Here is an 18698-nt window from a genome sequence, read left to right on the forward strand (position 1 = left end):
ATTCAGAGAACCTGGAAGGGAAGTGTTAGCATTTGGTAAGGCCATTGAGTGACACAATACCTCTCACTTACCTAACCTGTGTGTAGTTTATACCACAAGACTTCCTCACTGTTGGAAAGTTGTTTTCTTTGCGTTAGGAACTGGTTAAGCTGCCTGTTCCCACCTAGTTCATTATAGTTTAGGGAACGTATATTGTTGGAGAAACCAAATGGGTCAGGCTATGAGTCAGCCCCAAAGGCACTGATGAGGGAGGAGAATTCCCCATTATTCTCAAATTATTCCTTTAAAGCAGTAACAGTGAAGCCATCTCTTTACTAATTCCCATGGACAACATTCCTCACAAAGGAGAGTCCAAGCTTCCAGAAAGATACCAAGCCCCTATAGTTACTTCATCCAGGTGTCCACACCCAACCATTCTAGGCCCCAAGGACACCATCCAGCAAAATGAAATTAGTTCTATTTTTAAAGGGTTTTTTCCCCCTCTTAAAATAACTTGGCCTTGTGATGTACTCAGGCTATGTGTCTCTCAGTGGGTTGAAAGGGGAATCCTAACTGTGAGAGAAGTTGGTGACAGAAGTATATGCATATACCTACCTCAGGGGATATTATGAGGGGTTATAGAATTCCCTGTCTAGAATGAGCTCTGGTTCCGGACAAAAGTTCACTGGAGATGGTTGCAGCTTCTGTTGACTTTCTATACCATTGGCCCAAAGACTTAAAGAGTTTATAATTCTGTGCCCAAACTAGGGTCCTGAACTTGAACTAGTTGCTAAATGAGGCAACTTCTTAATACTAAATACTGACACTGGTTTATGCCTTGGTTTTATTTCCTTTATGTTGTTTTAAGGTATAAATGAAGAACATCTGTCAAGCCTTTCAAGTCCCTTTAAGAAGGGAAAGCATGGGGGGCAGCTAGGTGGTGAAGTGGATAAAGCACCAGCCCTGGATTCAGGAGGACCTGAGTTCAAATCCAGCCTCAGACACTTGACACTAGCTGTGTGACCTTGGGCAAGTCACTTAACCCTCACTGCCTCGCCAAAAAAAAAAAAAAGGAAACCATGTTAATTCATTAACATTAAGTACCCAGACTCTTAGCTTCATGTATGCTGAGAAACAGTGCTAGTAGCCTCTAACAACTTGCAGTTTTTTTCTCAGTCGTTGCCCTAGAACCTCTTTCTCCTGCCATCCTTGCTCCAGAATGCTTGGAGGAGCTTCGACTAACCCTCCGCACATATAGCCCCATTCTACTATCACCTGCAGCCCACCTGCCATCAGTAACTTTTCAAAGTGGACCAGCTTCCTCACCTCACCCAGGGGAGGCAGAGAGCAACCAATTTCTCTGTTTTCCTAAGTGGCAATATAGAGCTTAAGTCTCCCACAAATGAGCTGAAGCCTTTGGGCTAAACCAGACAGCCTCCTTTCCATTTAATCTCTGTAAGGCTACTTCCAGGTTTTCAATTTAGTAGAATAACAGAGACAGGACACGCCTTCCCCTTCCCCACCCCCCGACTTTTTTTTTTGGAAGACCTATCCTACCCTGGCTACGTGCATGGAAACTAAATCATTGTGGGTTACAAGTGGTTAGTGGGTCATTTAAAGAGCAGACGCCCCTTCAGCTAGACGAGTGGCTTTGAACGTTCAAGTTCTCAGGCTCTGAGCCGGTGCGAGGGATCATTTTGGCAACTGGAAAAACCAAGACTTTATTTTTAACTTTTGGTTTCCAAAGCCACAGGTGTGGTCTGTGGATAGCTCTGATCGACTGAGTGACTAGGGTAACACTGAGAAAGAAACTGAGGTCTCAGCCTCAGGTGGCCTTCCCACACATTAGTGAGTAAATGGCCCTGTGAGCAGGAGCAAAGGTGAGGGAGAAGACTATGGCTCACTAGGTTGTTTTTTGCACCAGTGTGACTTGAGACACCCTCGTTCAGCAGTTTTCTCATAACTGATACCACTCGCACCCTCCTTGGTATGTGGCTCCCCCAAACACCTCCATTTCCAAACAAGCATTGGGCTCACCCCCATGCCACTTCTACTTTCCCTGTCATTTGTATGATTCCGATGACCCGGAGACTTGAAGTACTTCCATTTGTTGCAGCAAGATGTGAAGAACTTCTAAAGACCAAAGCTTCTGTAATGTAGCAGTACTAACCATTGTCCAAATTTCAATATGTTCTTGTGTTAAGAATGAGGTTGTTTCCATGTTTAAACAGGGAAAAAATAAAAAAAAAATAGTGTGTTTGAAACTAGACGTGTTCGATGCATTTGGTTTGTGGAGGGTTTTGGACATAGGAAGTTACCATTCTTTTTGGACAATGGGTTTTATTCTTTAAAAATGAAATATTTGGGGGCAGCTAGGTGGTGCAGTGGATAGAGTACCACAGACACTTAACACTTACTAGCTGTGTGACCCTGGGCAAGTCACTTAACTCTAATTGCCTCACCAACAAAATTAAAAATAAAATAAATAAAAATGAAATATTTAGGAGTCCCTAGATGACCCAGTGGATAAAGCACTGGCCCTGGATTCAGGAGGACCTGACTTCAAATCCAGCCTTAGACACTTGACACTTACTAGCTGTGTGACCCTGGGCAAGTCACTTAACCCTCACTGTCCTGCAAAAAAAGGAAAAAAAAAAAAAGATGAAGAAAAGAAATATTTGAAGGTCCATATGGAAGTATCTGGAGTATTCTTTTCTAGGTTCCTATTAAGAAGCAGGCTATGGGGGCAGCTAGGTGGCACAGTGAATAGAGCACCGGCCCCAGAGTCAGGAGTACCTGAGTTCAAATCCAGCCTCAGACACAACACTTATTAGCTGTATGACCCTGGGCAAGTCACTTAACCCTAATTGCCTCACTAAAAAAAAAAAAAGAAGAAGAAGAAGCAGGCTATGCCACAGGAGACAGTTTTCCTAGTCCAGTTCTAGTGCCAAGACATTGGGTTCCCTCCCATTCACCCCTGCCAAGTTATAGCATCCACATCCATCCTTAGTTTTGCTATTCTAGTTCTCTTGGTCTCTGTCAGAAAAGAGAAGCCTCCCTACTCCCAAAGGACTTAGAAAACATAGAGAACAACAGTTTTTCTATTTTCCCATGGTGGGGAAAGCAGTAATGACCTAGACTCTTGGATACCCTGATCTATAGCCTGGCACCAGAAAGCTAAATCCCAACGGCTTTGGAGTGAGTGCAGGGGATGAAGGGATCCCTCCTGGAAGAGACAAGGAAGATTATATTCTTCTCACTTTGCACAGACCCTTTCCCCTCAACTTTCATCCTTTCATTTTTAGAGTTTAAATAATCAAAACCATAAGAAAGCCAAGGTGAACTCTAAAGCTTAGTCACATTTAGAGTATGTACAGTATTTAGAAAACTGAGATATACCAAGTTCTCAGTATGTTTCAGATCAGACCAAAGCCCAAACCCTCAACATACGACATGGGAACTCTTAGGGGAATGGATTAGCCAACCTGTCTGTTTCTGTGTTCATGAGTCTCCTGAAAACCCTGACTATAGTTCGAGAGGAAGCTTTTAGCAAAACTGATGCTAGTTCCAAGTTTGGTCAGCCCAAAGCTGGGGAGTGGGATTGTAAAAGAAACCATACACATGAAATATTTGCAAAACAATATGGAGGGGCAGCTAGATGGCACAGTGGATAGAGCACTGGCCCTGGAGTCAGGAGTACCTGAGTTCAAATCCGGCCTCAGACACTTAACACTTGCTAGCTGTGTGACCCTGGGCAAGTCACTTAACCCCAATTGCCTCACTAAAAAAAACAAAAAACAATATGGCGATCAGTATGAAATCTCCAGCTTGAGCAGCTTCCTGGTAGGTACCCAGTCTTGGAAAGCAGATCCACCTCCCTCAACCTCATTGTAGTTCCACTAGGCCAAAATTATAGTTGCTCACATTCATGTAGTACTCTGAGGAAAATAGCGCAAATATAATACCCATTTTCCAGATACTGAAATTGAAGTTTGAGAAACTGTTGAGAGGACCTGTCCAAGATCACACAGATAATATTCAATGGCAGAATGATAATTCAAGTCAATGACTCTTGACTCCAAGATCACTGCCTTTTTCACTCCTCAGATGGACCTGTGATCTCATTGATGTGAGTGTTCCCTCCACCATCCCTATTTTCTCATCTTGTTTGAATCCTCTTTGTCCATGTCCTTCAACAAGTTCAAGACATGGAGTCCATCCAATGTGTTGGGGACCTACCTTGTCTTTAGCATAAGGATACCAATGGAAATGGATTGAAAAGCAGAGGGCCTCCTGGCAGCTCAAGATTGCTCATCTTGGGGGGAGCTAGGTGGCACAGTGGATAAAGCACCAGCCCTGGATTCAGGAGGACCTGAGTTCAAATTCGGCCTCAGACACTTGACACTTACTAGCTGTGTGACCCCGGGCAAGTCACTTAACCCCAATTGCCCTGGGGGGGTAAAAAAAGATTACTCATCTCCATCGCTGATTCCTAGTCCCAAACACTGAGAAGGAAGGAAAAACTTGGGGATGGGAGGTGGGGGGACAGGGAGTCTCATTCACCAAAGGGCTTTTTCCTTTAAAAAAAAAAAGTCACAGCATCTAAAGAAATACTCTCTAAACATACAAATGACATAATTGTCTTATTGTGAGCCCCTCTAGAAAAAGAGACCAAATGATGTGATCTTTCCCCTGGGAGGACCAACCCTACTCAGAAGAAAAAACAAATCATAGATTAATTTGTTCAACGTCTCTTTCCAGATAAAGAAACTGAAGCCTAGAGACATTAAATGTCTTGCTCATTGCCATACAGATAGATTAAGGATGAAAGCTAGCTCATTTGAACCCAGTTATACATTTCACTGTAACATAGCATGAAATGGCTCCTTCTAGATGAATTCATCAACAAACATTCATTAGATGCCTACAATGTTCTAGGTTCTGATAATATAAAATTAAAAATGAAACAGATGAAGAGGGGCAGCTTGGTGGTGCAGTGGATAAAGCACTGGCCTTGGATTCAGGAGGACCTGAGTTCAAATCCAGCCTCAGACACTTGACTAGCTATGTGACCCTGGGCAAGTCACTTAACCCTCACTGCCCTGCAAAAAAAAAAAAAAAAGAAAAGAAAGAAAGAAAAGAAACAGATGAAGAAAAGTTGACCTCATTTGTTCTTGAAGACCTTGTTTAGTGCTTGTTCAGCCGAGCCACTCCTTCCCTCTTATTTCCCATGGGGTTCATGGGTGAGGTTGGTAATGGGGGCATCCATCTGTGCCTTCATCACCACCACTCCCCTTAGCAATTACTAAAAGTGCTCTTCACACATGACCCCACATCATGGTATCATGGAATCTGGACCCAGAAGACAGCTGAGTTCTATGTAGTTTCTCCCCTTCCCCCCTCCACTGTACAGATGAAGAAACCTTTCCCTTCTCTCAATCACATTCTAAACATCCACTTGACAACATCAGCCAGCCCCAAGGTGAGGAGAAGAGGAGAGATAACTTTTCAGCTCTTTTTCATTCCATTCCCCTGATCTCCAGGGTCTGGAAAAAGTCCCAGAGATGATAGACCTTCAGGGACGGAAAGCACACAATAGCTCTAGAAGAAAAGCAATAGAGAAGTAAAAGTGCACAAGTCAGTGGCCACCCACCCCTCCCCAAATCACCAGCCCTGGCTACTGAGACATTCCCAGTTCAGACAATGGTTTGCATAAAAGCCAAAAAAAATTGCCCCTGGGGAGGGGAGATCACTAGGGTGAGACTCCCTAGATGGGGAATGGAGGTTAAGGGTTGGGGAAGGAGGTCAAAGAAAGTCCCTAGGGAGCCTGAAGTGTAGAGATTGTTTATTTGAAAACTTAGTTTTAGCCTTTAATTAAACAGCTCTTCTCCCTTCTCATCATGTCTTCTTCTGTGGTGACCAAATGAAAGAACATTGGGGCAGGAGGAATGAAGGTGAGAGTGTGTGACATGTGACATGTCCTCCCTCTCCTCCCTGCCCCCTTTCACAAAAGTATGGGGAACAGGAAGAATTGAAGAGACCCATTTCCCATCATCTATACCCCACCTCCTCCCCTTGCCCCCCTGGGCCCAGCAGAGCAGCTTAGTCAAATAAACCACAGCTCTGAGGGTGGCTGGTGGATGGGAACTGGGGGGGGGGGGGCTGACACTACCAACATATCTCCTCCCCCATAGTTGTTCCTTCCACTATTTCAATCCCTTCCTCTCCCAACTCCCCTTCATTTTCTTGCATGCCTTCATCTGGGCTTAGGGTCTAAAAATACCATCCCCCACCCCCAATTGAATCATGGTCTCTGGCCCACACGTGGAAAACTGCCTTCATCAGCTCCACCTGGGGACTTCAGGGAGAGAGTTAGTGGTAGAGGTGTGAAGCCACTGACCTGGGAGTCAGGACACCTGGATTCAAGCCCCATCTTTACCATTAATTCTCTGTGTCCTTTGGGGAGTCATCATATAGCAGTGAAAGGGGCCTTGAAGTTCAGAATTTAGTTTGACCCTGTCACTTTACAGATGAGAAGCCTAAGCCAGGGGAAAAAACCCAAACATTTGCTCATGGTCACACTCCTTAAGCGTGCAAAGTGGGATTCTACCTTAATCAAGAAGGAAGGCAATGGGGCCAGCTGGGTAAAGCACCAGCCCTGGATTCAGGAGGACCTGAGTTAAAATCTGCCTCAGACACTTGACACTTACTACCTTTGTGACCCTGGGCAAGTCACTTAACCCTCCCTCATTGCCCCACCAAAAAAAAAACCAAAAAAAATGAGGGCTATGACCTGGAGGCATTGGAAGGAATGCTTTATCTGGAGTCAGAAGACCTACATTTCAATCCCCAGTTCTGCTCCTTCCTTAGCAACCTTAAAGCAAGTCACTTGAACTTCTGTCTCCCTTCCTCATCTGGAAAATGAAGGGAGTTGGAGCAGATGATCTCTGAGATGCTTTCTCCATCTCCCCCCAACCCACGTGTACACCTGGGTGCATCATCTCCCTTCCCCTCCCGAGTAAAGTTGAGCACTCTCTTTTCCCCACCATCCAAAACCAAAAGTTTGTCCAAGGCCTCTCTCAAGTTCCCCAAAGATGGTCCATCTAAAGTGCTGAGAAATTAGGTTAAAAAGCATTAAGTGCTTTCTGCTTGCACCCAAGGTGAGACAGACCTTTGGGTAGGGAGAAGGGGGTTGAAGGCAGGAGGGGGCGTCAGGCACTTTCTCAAAAGTTCCAGAAGAGAACGTGCAAAGGGAAGGGGGTGGAGGAGAAACATCGTCTCGGAGCACCTGGAAATGCTGGGTTTCTGAATAATGCCATCGAATGAGGGAGTTACTCCCAACTCCCACACACCCCTGACCCATACGCTCTGCCTCAGCTTTTCCACTTGAGGCCTCGAGAGCCCAATCCCGGGTGTGTAGCGTGGACGACCCGGATTCCCAGGCGCTGTGGGGGGTGGGTGGAAGGGGGAGGAAGATGAGCAGGGTCCAGGGGAAGGAGCTCTTAGCTGCATCCGGAGGTGCCAGGGAAGGGGGCGGTGTAAGATGGAGATGGAGATGGGGGGGGATGGTGATGAAAGGAGAGGGGCAGCGGCACTTCTGAGAAACAGCCCCAGCGTCCCAGCAGCCCACAGCCCCCCCTCCTCTCCCCTGTGGCTTCACAGCTAGCTCCCTATAGCCGCCCACGGATCTGTGGGGCCTCTCCGGGGGCTGGGAGGTCCTGGTGGAGGCGGAGAGTGCTGAGGGGGAGGTGTATGGCAGGGACCGTAAAGAGGGGATTAAGGCATTTACTACACAGGAACCACGGGATAGAACAGACAGGAAAGTGATCTGGGTGCGAGTGATACTGAGTGGGTCGCCTGATGTTCTTGGGTAACCCTCAAACCCCCACTTCATTCACCAGCCGCTGAGCCTGGTGAGGATGGTGGTGGAAAGAGAGGGTAGACTCACTTCGACTAAGACACCCTTGGCTGTTCCCACCTGTCCCCTTCTCCCTCGCCGCACCCTGCCCAGTATAGAAACACTCCTATTTCACCCAGGGCAAGAATCCAGAAGTGAAACTGCCCTCCCTCTCACGGCTTAACGACCCCACGGCTCCACCCTTCCGGGAACCAGCCGTCCGTGGATCTCCAAGCGTCTAAATAGATATTAGCCTTGCCGGAGAAAACTGGGGGAGGGGAAAGCCCTCAGCCGAGGAACGGAGAAGGGAGGAAATGGAGGAGAGGGGAGGAAGGTTATGGGTCTGTCTTTGTACTCTTCCACTCCCCCCTCTGGGTATGCGCTCGGAACCGCGTGGAACCAAAGCTGCCGGAGCCGTGTGCGGCCGCCTGAAGTTCCCACGGATGGTCACTGGGTGTCACTACAGCCGCACGACTGAGCTCGGTTCCGGGAGGGGGTGGGGGGTCCTGGCGCAGGGAAACCCTAGAGCTCCTTCGCAGCACTTGTTGGAATCCCCACCCCACGCGCGCCCCACCCACACCGCCATTCCGCGTGCACCACAGCCCCAAGCCAGGCCGATGCTACTTAGAGCTTTATTGTCCAGATTCCTCCATGGATCTCTCTCTCCACCAGTCCCCGCTTGGGCATCCCTTACCACCTGGCTCTCCCACCCTGCTGCCCGCCCCCAGCCCCGCGCCTTAGATCTTCTTGGTGCCAGGATGGGGGGATTTAGAGTCCGGAGACCCGGGTTCCCCTGTAACGTGTGACCTCGGACATATAGGAAATGAGAAAGGAGCGAGGGGCTGGACTGGAATGTGCCAAGGGTGGGTTACTTCAGCTCAGAAGCTGAAAGGAAGGGAGAGAGCTCCCAGTCCTACACTCCCCATCTAGTCCCTCCAACTCCACAGACCTACGCGCACTGCGCCCCTGCCCAGGTCCCCCAGGGCCCAGGTTACAGCGGGATTCCTGGGCTGGGCACTGAGTGGAGGAAAGCGAGCGAAGCTTCTTCAAGCTTGCCCGCGGCCCGGCGGGGGCCGGAGGGGAGCCGACTCAGCGGAGACCGAGCAGGCGTAGAGCCTGGCGGAGCTTGCGCGCCTTCCAGCGGCAGAGGCGCACGGCGTGAAGGCTGGCTCGCAGCAGCGGCCCGTGACGGAAGACTAGGCTGTAGAAGGCGGCCCCCGCCAGTTCCCCCGACGGGTCCGCACGCTTCAGGGCCAGCATAGGCGTGTAGGCCGGGTTCGTTTGGTGGCGGAAGGGTGGGCGGCGGGCACAGATAACCTTCAGGGTGTGCTGCGAAGACAGAGCTGGGCATTCAGACTTGGGGATCCAGCGCCCTCCCCCAAACCGCCCCGCAGCGCTGGCGTCGGGTGGGAGTTCGGTGTCCTGGATGGGGCCCCTTGGGGCTCGTAGTGGGAGGAGGACTTCTGTCTTGGATAGTGGCTAACCGGGGAGGAGAGATCAGAGGGAGAACATAGGAATCACCTGTTTCTACACTGCACCAGAGACTCCAGGAAAAGAGATAGTGGTTGGACTCAGGGGCGAAGAGAGTTAATGTTTTCCTAAAGACTGACTGGAAGGGTGGGGAAGGGGAACTTTATAGGTGGAGCTTAGTGAAGGAATGATGCCCTAAGAGGCTTTATTGAAGCTTTCCTTTCCTTGGGGCTGGGAATGGGGGTCGCCAGCCAGAAGACAGACATGTCCTTGTAGGAGGACACCCACCTCGGCCACATCCTCAGGGCTCTGGCTCAGGCTAGCAAAGAGAGCCCGGGAGTTGGGCAAGTAGATTCGGGTAAAGATGTCTGCAGTCTCCGAGTCAGTGCCGACACAGTCCACCTGCTCCACCCCGGAATACAGCTTTCCCTCGAACTCTGAGGTCACAGGGCCTGGCTCTACCAGTGTTACCCTACAAGGAACCCCCCCTGCCCTGACCCTCTGGGACTTGATCCTCAGGGTCACCCTCATGGCCAGTTTAGTGCCCGAAGGGACCTTAAGGTCATCTAGTCCACGGGTTCTTCACATCTGTTTTGTGTCCTGGATCTTTTGGGCACCCAGCAAAGCCCAGGGGCCCCTTCTCAGCAGGTTTTTAAATGAATAAAATAAAATACGTCGGATTACAAAGGAAACCAATTATACTGAAATAAAGATGTGGGCTGTTTTAAATTTCTTTTTTGTTGTCGTTTTAAAATTTCTGATCTATGATCAGGGACTCCCTAAAATCCGTCCACAACCCCTTATTTTGCATGGGGGAAAAGGGGCCCAGAGTTTCAGTGGCTTGCCCACATTAACAGAGCCAAAATTCTTACCCAGATCCTGACTCTGTACGGAACACATCCACCTGCCACCCTTCAGCACTTCCTTGGGTACTAGGAAAGCCCTTAAGCTGTGAGGCTGGGCCAGCCCTAAGTTCTGGGTGCGGGAGATCCCAAATCTCCTCAACCTCTCTGAAGCAGCTACTTCTTCCCTGCTTGTTCCCTCCCTGCCAGTCACTCACGAAATGTTGAACCGAAGAGCCTGGACCAGGAGACTCTCACAGAAACCCTCCACAGCGAATTTGGAAGCTGCATAGATGTCATTGAACATGATGCCTGATGGGGTGAATGGAAGAAGAGAGGGTGTTCATAAGTTCCCCAGTAGTTCCTACGAATCAGATGCTTAGATCTGTCCAATTCTTTTCCTGTGGATTGTGGCACCCTGACCCCATATTTTCCAGTAAGGGCCCCAGAGAGGGAGAGAAAAGCTCAATATGACCTTACAGCCACTGCCAGCTCAGCTCTCCAGTGAACCAACAGCTGCCCTGGCTTCTTTCAGTCCTCCCCCCCTCCCATCCCATACCCTGCAAGCCCATGATGCTGCTGATGACCACGATGTGCCCCCGTCGTTGGCGCTTCATTGCAGGCATCAGTGCCCGGACCAGCTGCACCAACCCAAAGAAATTGGTGTCCATGACCTGGCGCATGTCATCCAGGGACAGTGACTCAAGTGGCCCGATGAGCCCTATGCCTGCATTACTGACTAGGAGTGGAGCAAGAGGGAGAGTCAGGCAGTTGATCATTCCTTTCCCCCCAACCCCTTTCCCAGAACAGACTATTTATCTAACCCTTGGGCCATTTGGATATAAGTTCCTCCCTCCCCATGCACGATCCCTTCCTTCAGAAAGTTAACATCTGTTGCCATCTCAAGCATTTATGTCCCTGCCTCTGGGCAGTGATCTCTCCCGTTTCCCAGCCCAGATCCTGGGGCACAGAGGAATGTTATTAGGTATGTTACCTTGGGATTTCATCCCTCTGAATGTTTACAATTTATCTGTAAAATGGGCATAATGTACTATGTGCCCCAGAGTTCTTTGGATCAACTCACTGAAGGTAGGTACATGTGTGAGCTACTCTTCCAGAGAAAAGGAAATGAGGCCCTTTCCCAGTGCCTGGACCCCTGAAGGGCCCCCATCATTTTACAGTTCCAGCCTCCTGATTGATCCTCCATGGAAGCCAGTAGCAACCTCTGAATGCTGCACTGTATATACCTCCATCGTCAGGAGGCCCAGACTGTACCTATTTCCCCCCAGATTTCTGAAGTTAATAAATATTCCCATCCTCTAACTTGACTTTGTTCTTTGGACTCTCCCTTCCACAATTAACAACTGACTCCAAAGGTTTTACTAAGGTTTTTACCAAAATAACACATGTGAGGGCTTCAAAAACAAAAACAACGCAAAAAGAACCAACAGAAAAAAACACCATCATCACAAAGGGCATCACAACAAGGTGACCTAATAGCATTTCTAAGAGGGAGCATGTAGAGGGGTATAAACAACAGACTTGAAAGGGATCTAGAGGCATGGGTTCTAAGGGCAGCTAGGTGGCGCCATAGTGCAGAGACTCATCTTCCTGAATTCAAATCCGACCTCAGACACATCCCAGCTGTTTGACCCTGGGCAAGTCACTTAACCCTGTTTGCCTTGGTTTTCTCATCTGTAAAATGAACTGGAGAAGGAAATGGCAAATCACTCTAGTATCTCTGCCAAAGAAAACCTCAAATGGGATCACAACTGAACAACAATATGAATTCTAGGGCAGGCTCTATTACTAGCTGTTTATAAGATAATAGAACTTAAGTCCTGAGAAAAAGTCTCCTAGTCTAATCCCCTCATTTACCCAAGGGGGAAACAGAAACCTAGGAAGTTTAAGTCATTTGCCCAAAGTCATTGAAGTAGTAAATGTCTTGGGCAACTCACTTCTTGCTGGGCCTCAACTTTCTTCTCTAAGATGGAATGAGAGACATTGTGGTAGGACCCCAAGAATCAGAATAGCTGGGTTTAGATCCTAACTCCGCTATTGACCAGGGATAAACCACAACCTCCCCAGTCTGCAGTTTCCTCCCATCATGATTCCAAAGGCCCCGTGATTAAGCAGGCCACCCCCACGTCCCCACAGAAAGGTCACGGCCTGAGGGTGCAGAATGGGGCACACATCTTTGGACATGGCCAATGCAGGAATTTGTTTTACAAGGGTGTGGTTTTTCTTTCTTTTTTCTTCCCCTAAGGAAGAGGGCAGAAGTGGGAGAGAGAAAAATATTTGTCAATTAAATTTTAAAAACAAAATTAATAATCCTATTATCTCTTGCAGGTGTCAAAGTCTGTTATCAAATTCTATTATCAGGATCTCCCAGTACATCCTCCATGCTACCCCCACAAAAACCTTCCTCCCACCACCAACAAAAAAAAACAACCCCGCTCCCAGCCCTCTCTTTTCTAGCTGCCTCTTCCCACTGCCTGGGAAGGCGGCCTTCCCAGGAGCTTAAGTAGTCACCAAGGATGTCCACATATTGCCCCGGAAGCTTATTCAGGCATCGGGTGATGGAGCCCTCATCACAGACGTCCAGTTGCCCAATCTCTAGAGTTTGTCCCAGAGCTGATCCAGCTGCTTCCTCTAGGGGTCCTCGGCAACTCAGGTCTCTCATGGTGGCCAGCACTGGGTAGGAGTAAAGAGTGGGTAATTCAAGGCAAACATTGTGCCCTGGGGAAAAGCTATATTGAGTGAGGGTGACAGGTAGGGGGTAGTAAAAAGGAGCCACTATCAAGGGTTCAAGTGCCCAACACTGGAACCTGGTATCCCTGGGACATATCGGCTGGATGGTGAGGTTTAAGGGGCTTTCAGGGACAATTAGATGGTCCTCCAGTCTCCACTCACAAGGGCTTCTGAATGGAGTTTGGGAAAAGCATTACCTTTGAAGCGGCCCTGGGAATCGGTGGCCAGTCTCACGGCCAGTGCCAACCCGATGCCTGAGGAACAGCCAGTGATGAGGACTGTTCTGGGAGCCATGGGGGCACAGCAGGAACCAGGATCAGCTTTGGCATTTGCCCCTGTCCTACTCTCTCTCTCCCTGCTGGGCTTTTCTCTAGCCCTGATAAAGGGAGGTTTTAATCTGTCCCTCCCACCACAGGGCACTAAGTTTCCAAGGGTTAAATCCCTCTGTCGACTCCAAATCTGAAAAGCAGATTACAACTCTCCTCCTGGTGCCTGCCTGGACCCCGGCACCAAGCTCCCCATGAGTAGGGGATTAGTCAGAATGCTGAACAGGCATGGGACAGAGCAGTGGGGGCTCAAGTCACGAGCTGCCTGCCCTATGGATGCCAGATGTAACCAGGTGGGTGCCAGGGTCAAACAAGAGCAGAGAAACTGCCTTTGGGTCATTTCAGGACAGCTCTCAGCTCTGGAGCAGGGAATCTGTCCAGGAGACAATGAAGTGTGGTCTAGTAGTGAAGACATCCACGTTCCAGTCTTGGCCCAGCCTCAACCAGCCATGTGACCCTTGAAACCAGGCAAATTACTTCCCCTCTCTGTGCCTCTATTTCCCCCTCTTTAAAATAAGGGGATTATGTCCAAAAAAAAGGAAAAAGAAAGAAAGAAAGAGAGGGGCAGCTAGGTGGTGCAGTGGATAGAGCACTGGCCCTGGATTCAGGAGGACCTGAGTTCAAATCCATCCTCGGACACCTGACATTTACTAGCTGTGTGATCCTAGGCAAGTCACTTAACCCTCATTGCTCTGTCCAAAAAAAAAAAAAAGAAAGAAAGAAAGAAAAAGAATTAACAGATATAAAATAAGGGGATTATCTGGTCTCAAAGCTCCCTTTCCAGCTCTGACATTCTCAGATTCATGTGGCCACCTTCCCAGTGTCCTTGGCAGGCAGGAAGCCCTTGAAATCAGACCCTTAAATCTCTTAGTTTTCTCTTGTGACAGAAGCCATATCTTACTTCATCCTCTCCCTGCCTCCTCCTCCTCCTCCTCTTCTCCAGTCTCCATCAGCCCAGCTCCCCTCAACCCTTCCCACAAGAAAGAACCCAACCAGAGGTCCAAAAATAATTTTTATTGTTACTGGTATAAAACAAGGCAGATCAACTGGCAACTCAATCTGTACAAGGGTGGGGATGCCCCTACCCAGTCCCCTGCCCCTCCCCCAGCTCTCCCATAATGCCCTGCCCCAGGCTCCACAGCTTTAGATACTGAGAGAACCAGGAGCTCAGTGCTGGGGAGGAGAGGGGGAGAAGCCATTCCCGGAGTCTTGGGTTGAGAGTGGAGCAGAAGGGGGAAATTCCTATGCATGGATGGGAAGGAGAGAGGGAAAAGGAGAGCCAAGAGATTGAAAGAGTGAAAGAATAAAAAGAAAGTAGAAAAAATAGAGAAAGAGAAGGAAGAGACAGCAGGAGAGAAGAGGAAAGGGCTCCTTACTGATGTATGCGTTCCCACCAAGATCCAAAGTGCATTGACCCACAAACTCTGGTCTTTGAGAAGTCCAACAAAAGTGGGGGGGTGTCTTCCAGGGCCACTGAGGTGCTGGCTTGGTGGGAGGAGGAGGAGAAGAAGGATCCCCCTGTTGTTTTGGCCAGGGGCAGGGGAGGAGGAGAGAGATAAGATACCTCTCTCTGTGGAAGGGAAGAACCGTCAGGAGTCACCCACTCAGAGGGCCACTCGGGTGCAGCAGTGACGAAGCAGGCAAGGTAGGATGCCTCGGTTGAGCTGATGGAACTCCACCAGCTGCAAGAGGTCAGTAAAACGTGTCTGCCCTTCATCCATGCTGAAGTAGAGGCGGCCCTCTTCCTCACTCTGTGGGGTGTGGATGGAAGCAAGAGGTCAGAGGTGAACTTGTTATTTCGCCCCTGCCCCCTGCCATTCATTCCCCTGTAATTCCTCCCAAGAGAGTCAGACCATCAAGGATGGGACAAAGGTTGCGCCCAACACTGATTGCTTCTTCTAGTAGCCTTTATCAATTGCTACCCAACCACCTATTCCTCTGGCACCTAAGTCATTCAAGGACTTCACAGACTCTTCACAGGATGGGGGTGGGGGGAGGGACATGGAAGGCTGAGTTCCTGGGATAAATTGGGGAATTCCATTGGGCAACTAGGAAAGGGGGGAATCTGTTAGGAGGAAGACCTAGGGAATGTGTTGTGGGGATGGATCCTAGGAGAGCCCCCCAGGGTGTGTGTGGGAGGGTGTTTGTTACTCACTGGAAGGATGAGGTAGTGTTTCACCTTCTGCAAGTGACACAAGGACAGGACAAAACCTTGGGGGTTGCGCTGACTCTCTCGTACAAGAAACACTCTGCCAAGCCATGGAATGAGACATATCAGCCATGGTTCAATTAGGTATTTCTTTTCATACAATCTCACACCCATACACAAGCTCAGAGTCCTGACCTTTATGCCACTACCCAGAAACCTGCCCCTATTCCCCTACACCCCTAACCTTACCCATCAACCAGGCCCTGTTGTCCAATGAGCCTCTGAGTATCCTCCCGAGAGATGCGGCCATGGAACCAGGGTTGGGAGCGGTGAATGGCTGAGAGGAGGCAAAAGATGAAGGAATCAAAGCTCTGATTCAGGAGAGTCTTTTTCTTGGTGAAAATCCTTCCTCCTCTTTCTCCCACCCCCACCCCTCCCTTACACATAAAGTCCCCTTTGGAAACCCCATCTGTCCACAGCAGCACTTCAAGCATCTCATCTCTACCAAAGCAATGGTCCCTCCCACTCCCTGCCACCCACACCAAGGCCCTCACCTGAGCTGAGGGTGCTGCCTGGGCAAGGAGTAGGCAGGCTATATCTGTGATTGGTCTTCTTCTAGAAGGAGGTGGGAGGGATAAAAGAAGAAGGAATCGGTCGGTAGCTCACAGTTTTTCTCCAAGACCCCAGATTCCTGTTTCCCAGATTAAATAGTCTGAATGGGGGGGAGCACTTCCTGGTACGCCATCAAAAGGGAGGGCCCTTCCATCTAAAGGGTCCTGCTGTCATAGAAACTAATTCCAGGGGCTGGGTGAGGGGATCCAGGGTGGGCCAAAGGAATGTCTATCTGGGAAATTCAGTTCTTTACATGAAAAAGGCATCAAAGCATCCAAATTGACCCTAAAGCTCAGGTGGGTGAGGCAGTATGACACAGTGGAAATACAGATATATGGGGACCAGACAGACAAACAGAGACAGAGAGGCTGTGGATACAGGAGTTCCTAACCTTTTTGTGTTGTGAACCCTCCTTTGGCAATCTGGCCAAAACTGTGAACCCTTTCTCAAAATAATATTTTTAAATTAATAAAGATGGACAGGACTATAAAGGAAGCCAGTTATATTTAAATACAATCAATGAATAAATATTGTATGCCTGCTATGTGCTAGGCACTATACTAAGCACTTAGGATACAATTCAACAAAGATAGTCCCTACCCTCAAGGAGCTTATAGTCTAATGGAAGAAAACAGTTATACAGTTATAAAATTTAAAAAGAAACAAACAGGGGCAACTAGGTGGTACAGTGGATAAAGCACCGGCCCTGGATTCAGGAGGACCTGAGTTCAAATCTGGCCTCAGACCCTTGACACTAGCAGTGTGACCCTGGGCAAGTCCCTTAACCCTCATTGCCCCACCCAAAACAAAACAAAACAAAACAAAAAACCATGACCAAACAAACATCAAATGCCCATTTGGGGCAGCTAGGTGGCTCAGTGGATAGAGCACCAGCCCTGGATTTAGGAGGACCTGAGTTCAAATCCGGCCTCAGACACTTGACACTTGACACTTACTAGCTGTGTGACCCTGGGCAAGTCATTTAATCCCCAATTGCCTCACTAAAAAAAAAAAGAAAGAAAGAAAAAGAAAAAAAAGAAACAAACATGCTCACAGATCATAAGTTAAGAACCCCTGGAAGAAATATATACATTTATACAATGTATGTGTATATGTAAATATACAGAGAGAAGGGGACAAGGGGGGAGAAAGAAGAGGTGAGAAGGGAAGAAAAGAGGAAAGAGGAAAGGACATAGAGGGATGATTGAAAGAAGGGTAAAGAAGGGGAAGGAAAGGGAAGGTGGGGGGAGAAGAGAAAGCAGCAGGAAAAATGAGAAGAGAGGGCAGGGAGAGAGGAAGGAGGAGAGAGAGAGAGAGACAGAGGCCAAGACTGAGAGCAAGTGAGAGAGACAGAGAGAGCTTTTATTAAGCCCCTAACCAAGCACCAAGCTGCATGCTAAATGCTAGGGCTAGAAATAGAAGCAAGCAGGACAGTTCCTAGCCACAATAAGTTTACATTCTAATGGGGGAAAGACAATACATAAAGGGAAAGACTGAGGGGGGTGTGGGGATATGTCCCAGCCCTGAATCTAACATTTACTCACTAAGTGAGCCTGGCCACATCTCTTAAGTTCCCCGAGCCTCAGGCGACAGGCTAAGATGGCTATTGTAAATGATATGTCTTTGGGAAGAGAGCTCCAACAAGACAAAATCACTGGTCCTTGACTTCTGGGTATTAGAGCACCTTTGGTCCCAGGCCAGTGCTCTTAAAGAACCCCAGGCCCTCTGCACTTGCTGCCTCCCTCCACTCCCGCCTTCTGTTCTCACCCTCCAGGCTTGGGCTTCTTCCAGTGCTGCACTCAGAGCCTCTCTGGGATTCTCAATTACCCGTCCAGCATGACCAGAGAAGTCCATGGCCACTAGAGTATTGTCTGAGACGCTCCTCTGGAGGGAGGGAGGGAGGGAGAGAGAGAGAGAGAAAGTGAGTACATGGGACCACTGGGAGGGGTGGGGATGGGGGGCCAAGACAGGGATCCAACCACTCAGTCACCTTACTGGTGGTCTGGGGCAGAAGTGTTGGGCCAGAGAAAGTATGCCAACATTGGGGAGCACTCACCAGGGGTGTAGTACCAAACCAGGAGGGGCGAATTCGTCGGGATTGCACCTGCTGGTAATTCTTGTAAAGTTGCATTCCATACTGGGGAGATAATGGGGGGGGGGTCTCATTAGAAATTCCTTTAGGAAAGAGACTAGATTCTGCCTATCTGGCTAAAAGAATGGACTGGCTCTCCCCCATCAGACTGGGAGCTCCCTGAGGGTAGGCACTCGGTCTCAATCCTGAGAGCCTTTCCTCCTTCCTCCTCTGTCCAGGCTGGGAGCCAAGGTTCGGGGTACTAGCTGATGTCTAGGTCAACACCTTCCCCGCTAGTGATTTCAGTTACCTTGAAGAGTCGGAAGGCAGCCACCCAGCAGCTGCGGCTCTTTTCATCTTCGCTGCAGAAGACTCGCAGTCCTTTTGGGCTGCGAAGTTTGTTAGGCTGAGGAGAGAAGAACTCATTAGGAGCCAGAGTCCATTTCTTCCCTCCTACTCACCTTGGGACCTCCACACTAGGCAACAAGGAGACCAGAGTAAACCACAGAACCCTCCCCCACTTTCCTCCAACCCCTCTTGGAACAAGAATTGGGAACTCTGGGGGTTGGGAATGAGTGGGACTGGAGAATTGTGGGGGGTG

General features: G+C 49.0%; 2 protein-coding genes across 6 annotated transcripts in view; both read right to left on the reverse strand.

Annotated features, from left to right (window-relative positions):
- Positions 1-8554: 8554 nt before the first annotated feature.
- Positions 8555-13520, reverse strand: LOC122755861 (retinol dehydrogenase 8-like). 2 transcript variants are annotated; one of them, XM_044004752.1, is made up of 6 exons: positions 13137-13520; positions 12721-12882; positions 10748-10927; positions 10407-10500; positions 9635-9818; positions 8555-9205 (listed from the first exon to the last, which is right to left on the reverse strand). In XM_044004752.1, exons 1-6 carry the CDS (start codon positions 13231-13233, stop codon positions 8966-8968), a joined length of 957 nt encoding a protein of 318 aa, XP_043860687.1. In that variant the 5' UTR covers positions 13234-13520; the 3' UTR covers positions 8555-8965. The 2 variants fall into 2 exon arrangements, with proteins under 2 accessions (XP_043860687.1, XP_043860688.1); XM_044004753.1 differs by lacking the exon at positions 13137-13520 and adding an exon at positions 13017-13101.
- Positions 13521-14293: 773 nt separating this feature from the next.
- Positions 14294-18698, reverse strand: part of GRB7 (growth factor receptor bound protein 7) — a 36403-nt gene continuing 31998 nt past the window's right edge. For 3 of the 4 annotated variants that reach the window (XM_043999804.1, XM_043999803.1, XM_043999805.1), the window contains exons 9-15: positions 18408-18503; positions 18083-18163; positions 17794-17910; positions 15969-16029; positions 15664-15751; positions 15421-15514; positions 14294-15016 (exon numbers count right to left, since the gene is read on the reverse strand). In XM_043999804.1, the coding sequence (XP_043855739.1) occupies positions 14870-15016; positions 15421-15514; positions 15664-15751; positions 15969-16029; positions 17794-17910; positions 18083-18163; positions 18408-18503 (684 nt within the window). In that variant the 3' untranslated portion in view covers positions 14294-14869. Of the gene's footprint in view, positions 15017-15420; positions 15515-15663; positions 15752-15968; positions 16106-17793; positions 17911-18082; positions 18164-18407; positions 18504-18698 lie in introns of those variants that run through there. The other variant, XR_006356216.1, reaches the window with a different exon arrangement.

This window comes from Dromiciops gliroides, chromosome 4 (genome assembly GCF_019393635.1).
Source record: "Dromiciops gliroides isolate mDroGli1 chromosome 4, mDroGli1.pri, whole genome shotgun sequence".
Taxonomy (NCBI): domain Eukaryota; kingdom Metazoa; phylum Chordata; class Mammalia; order Microbiotheria; family Microbiotheriidae; genus Dromiciops; species Dromiciops gliroides.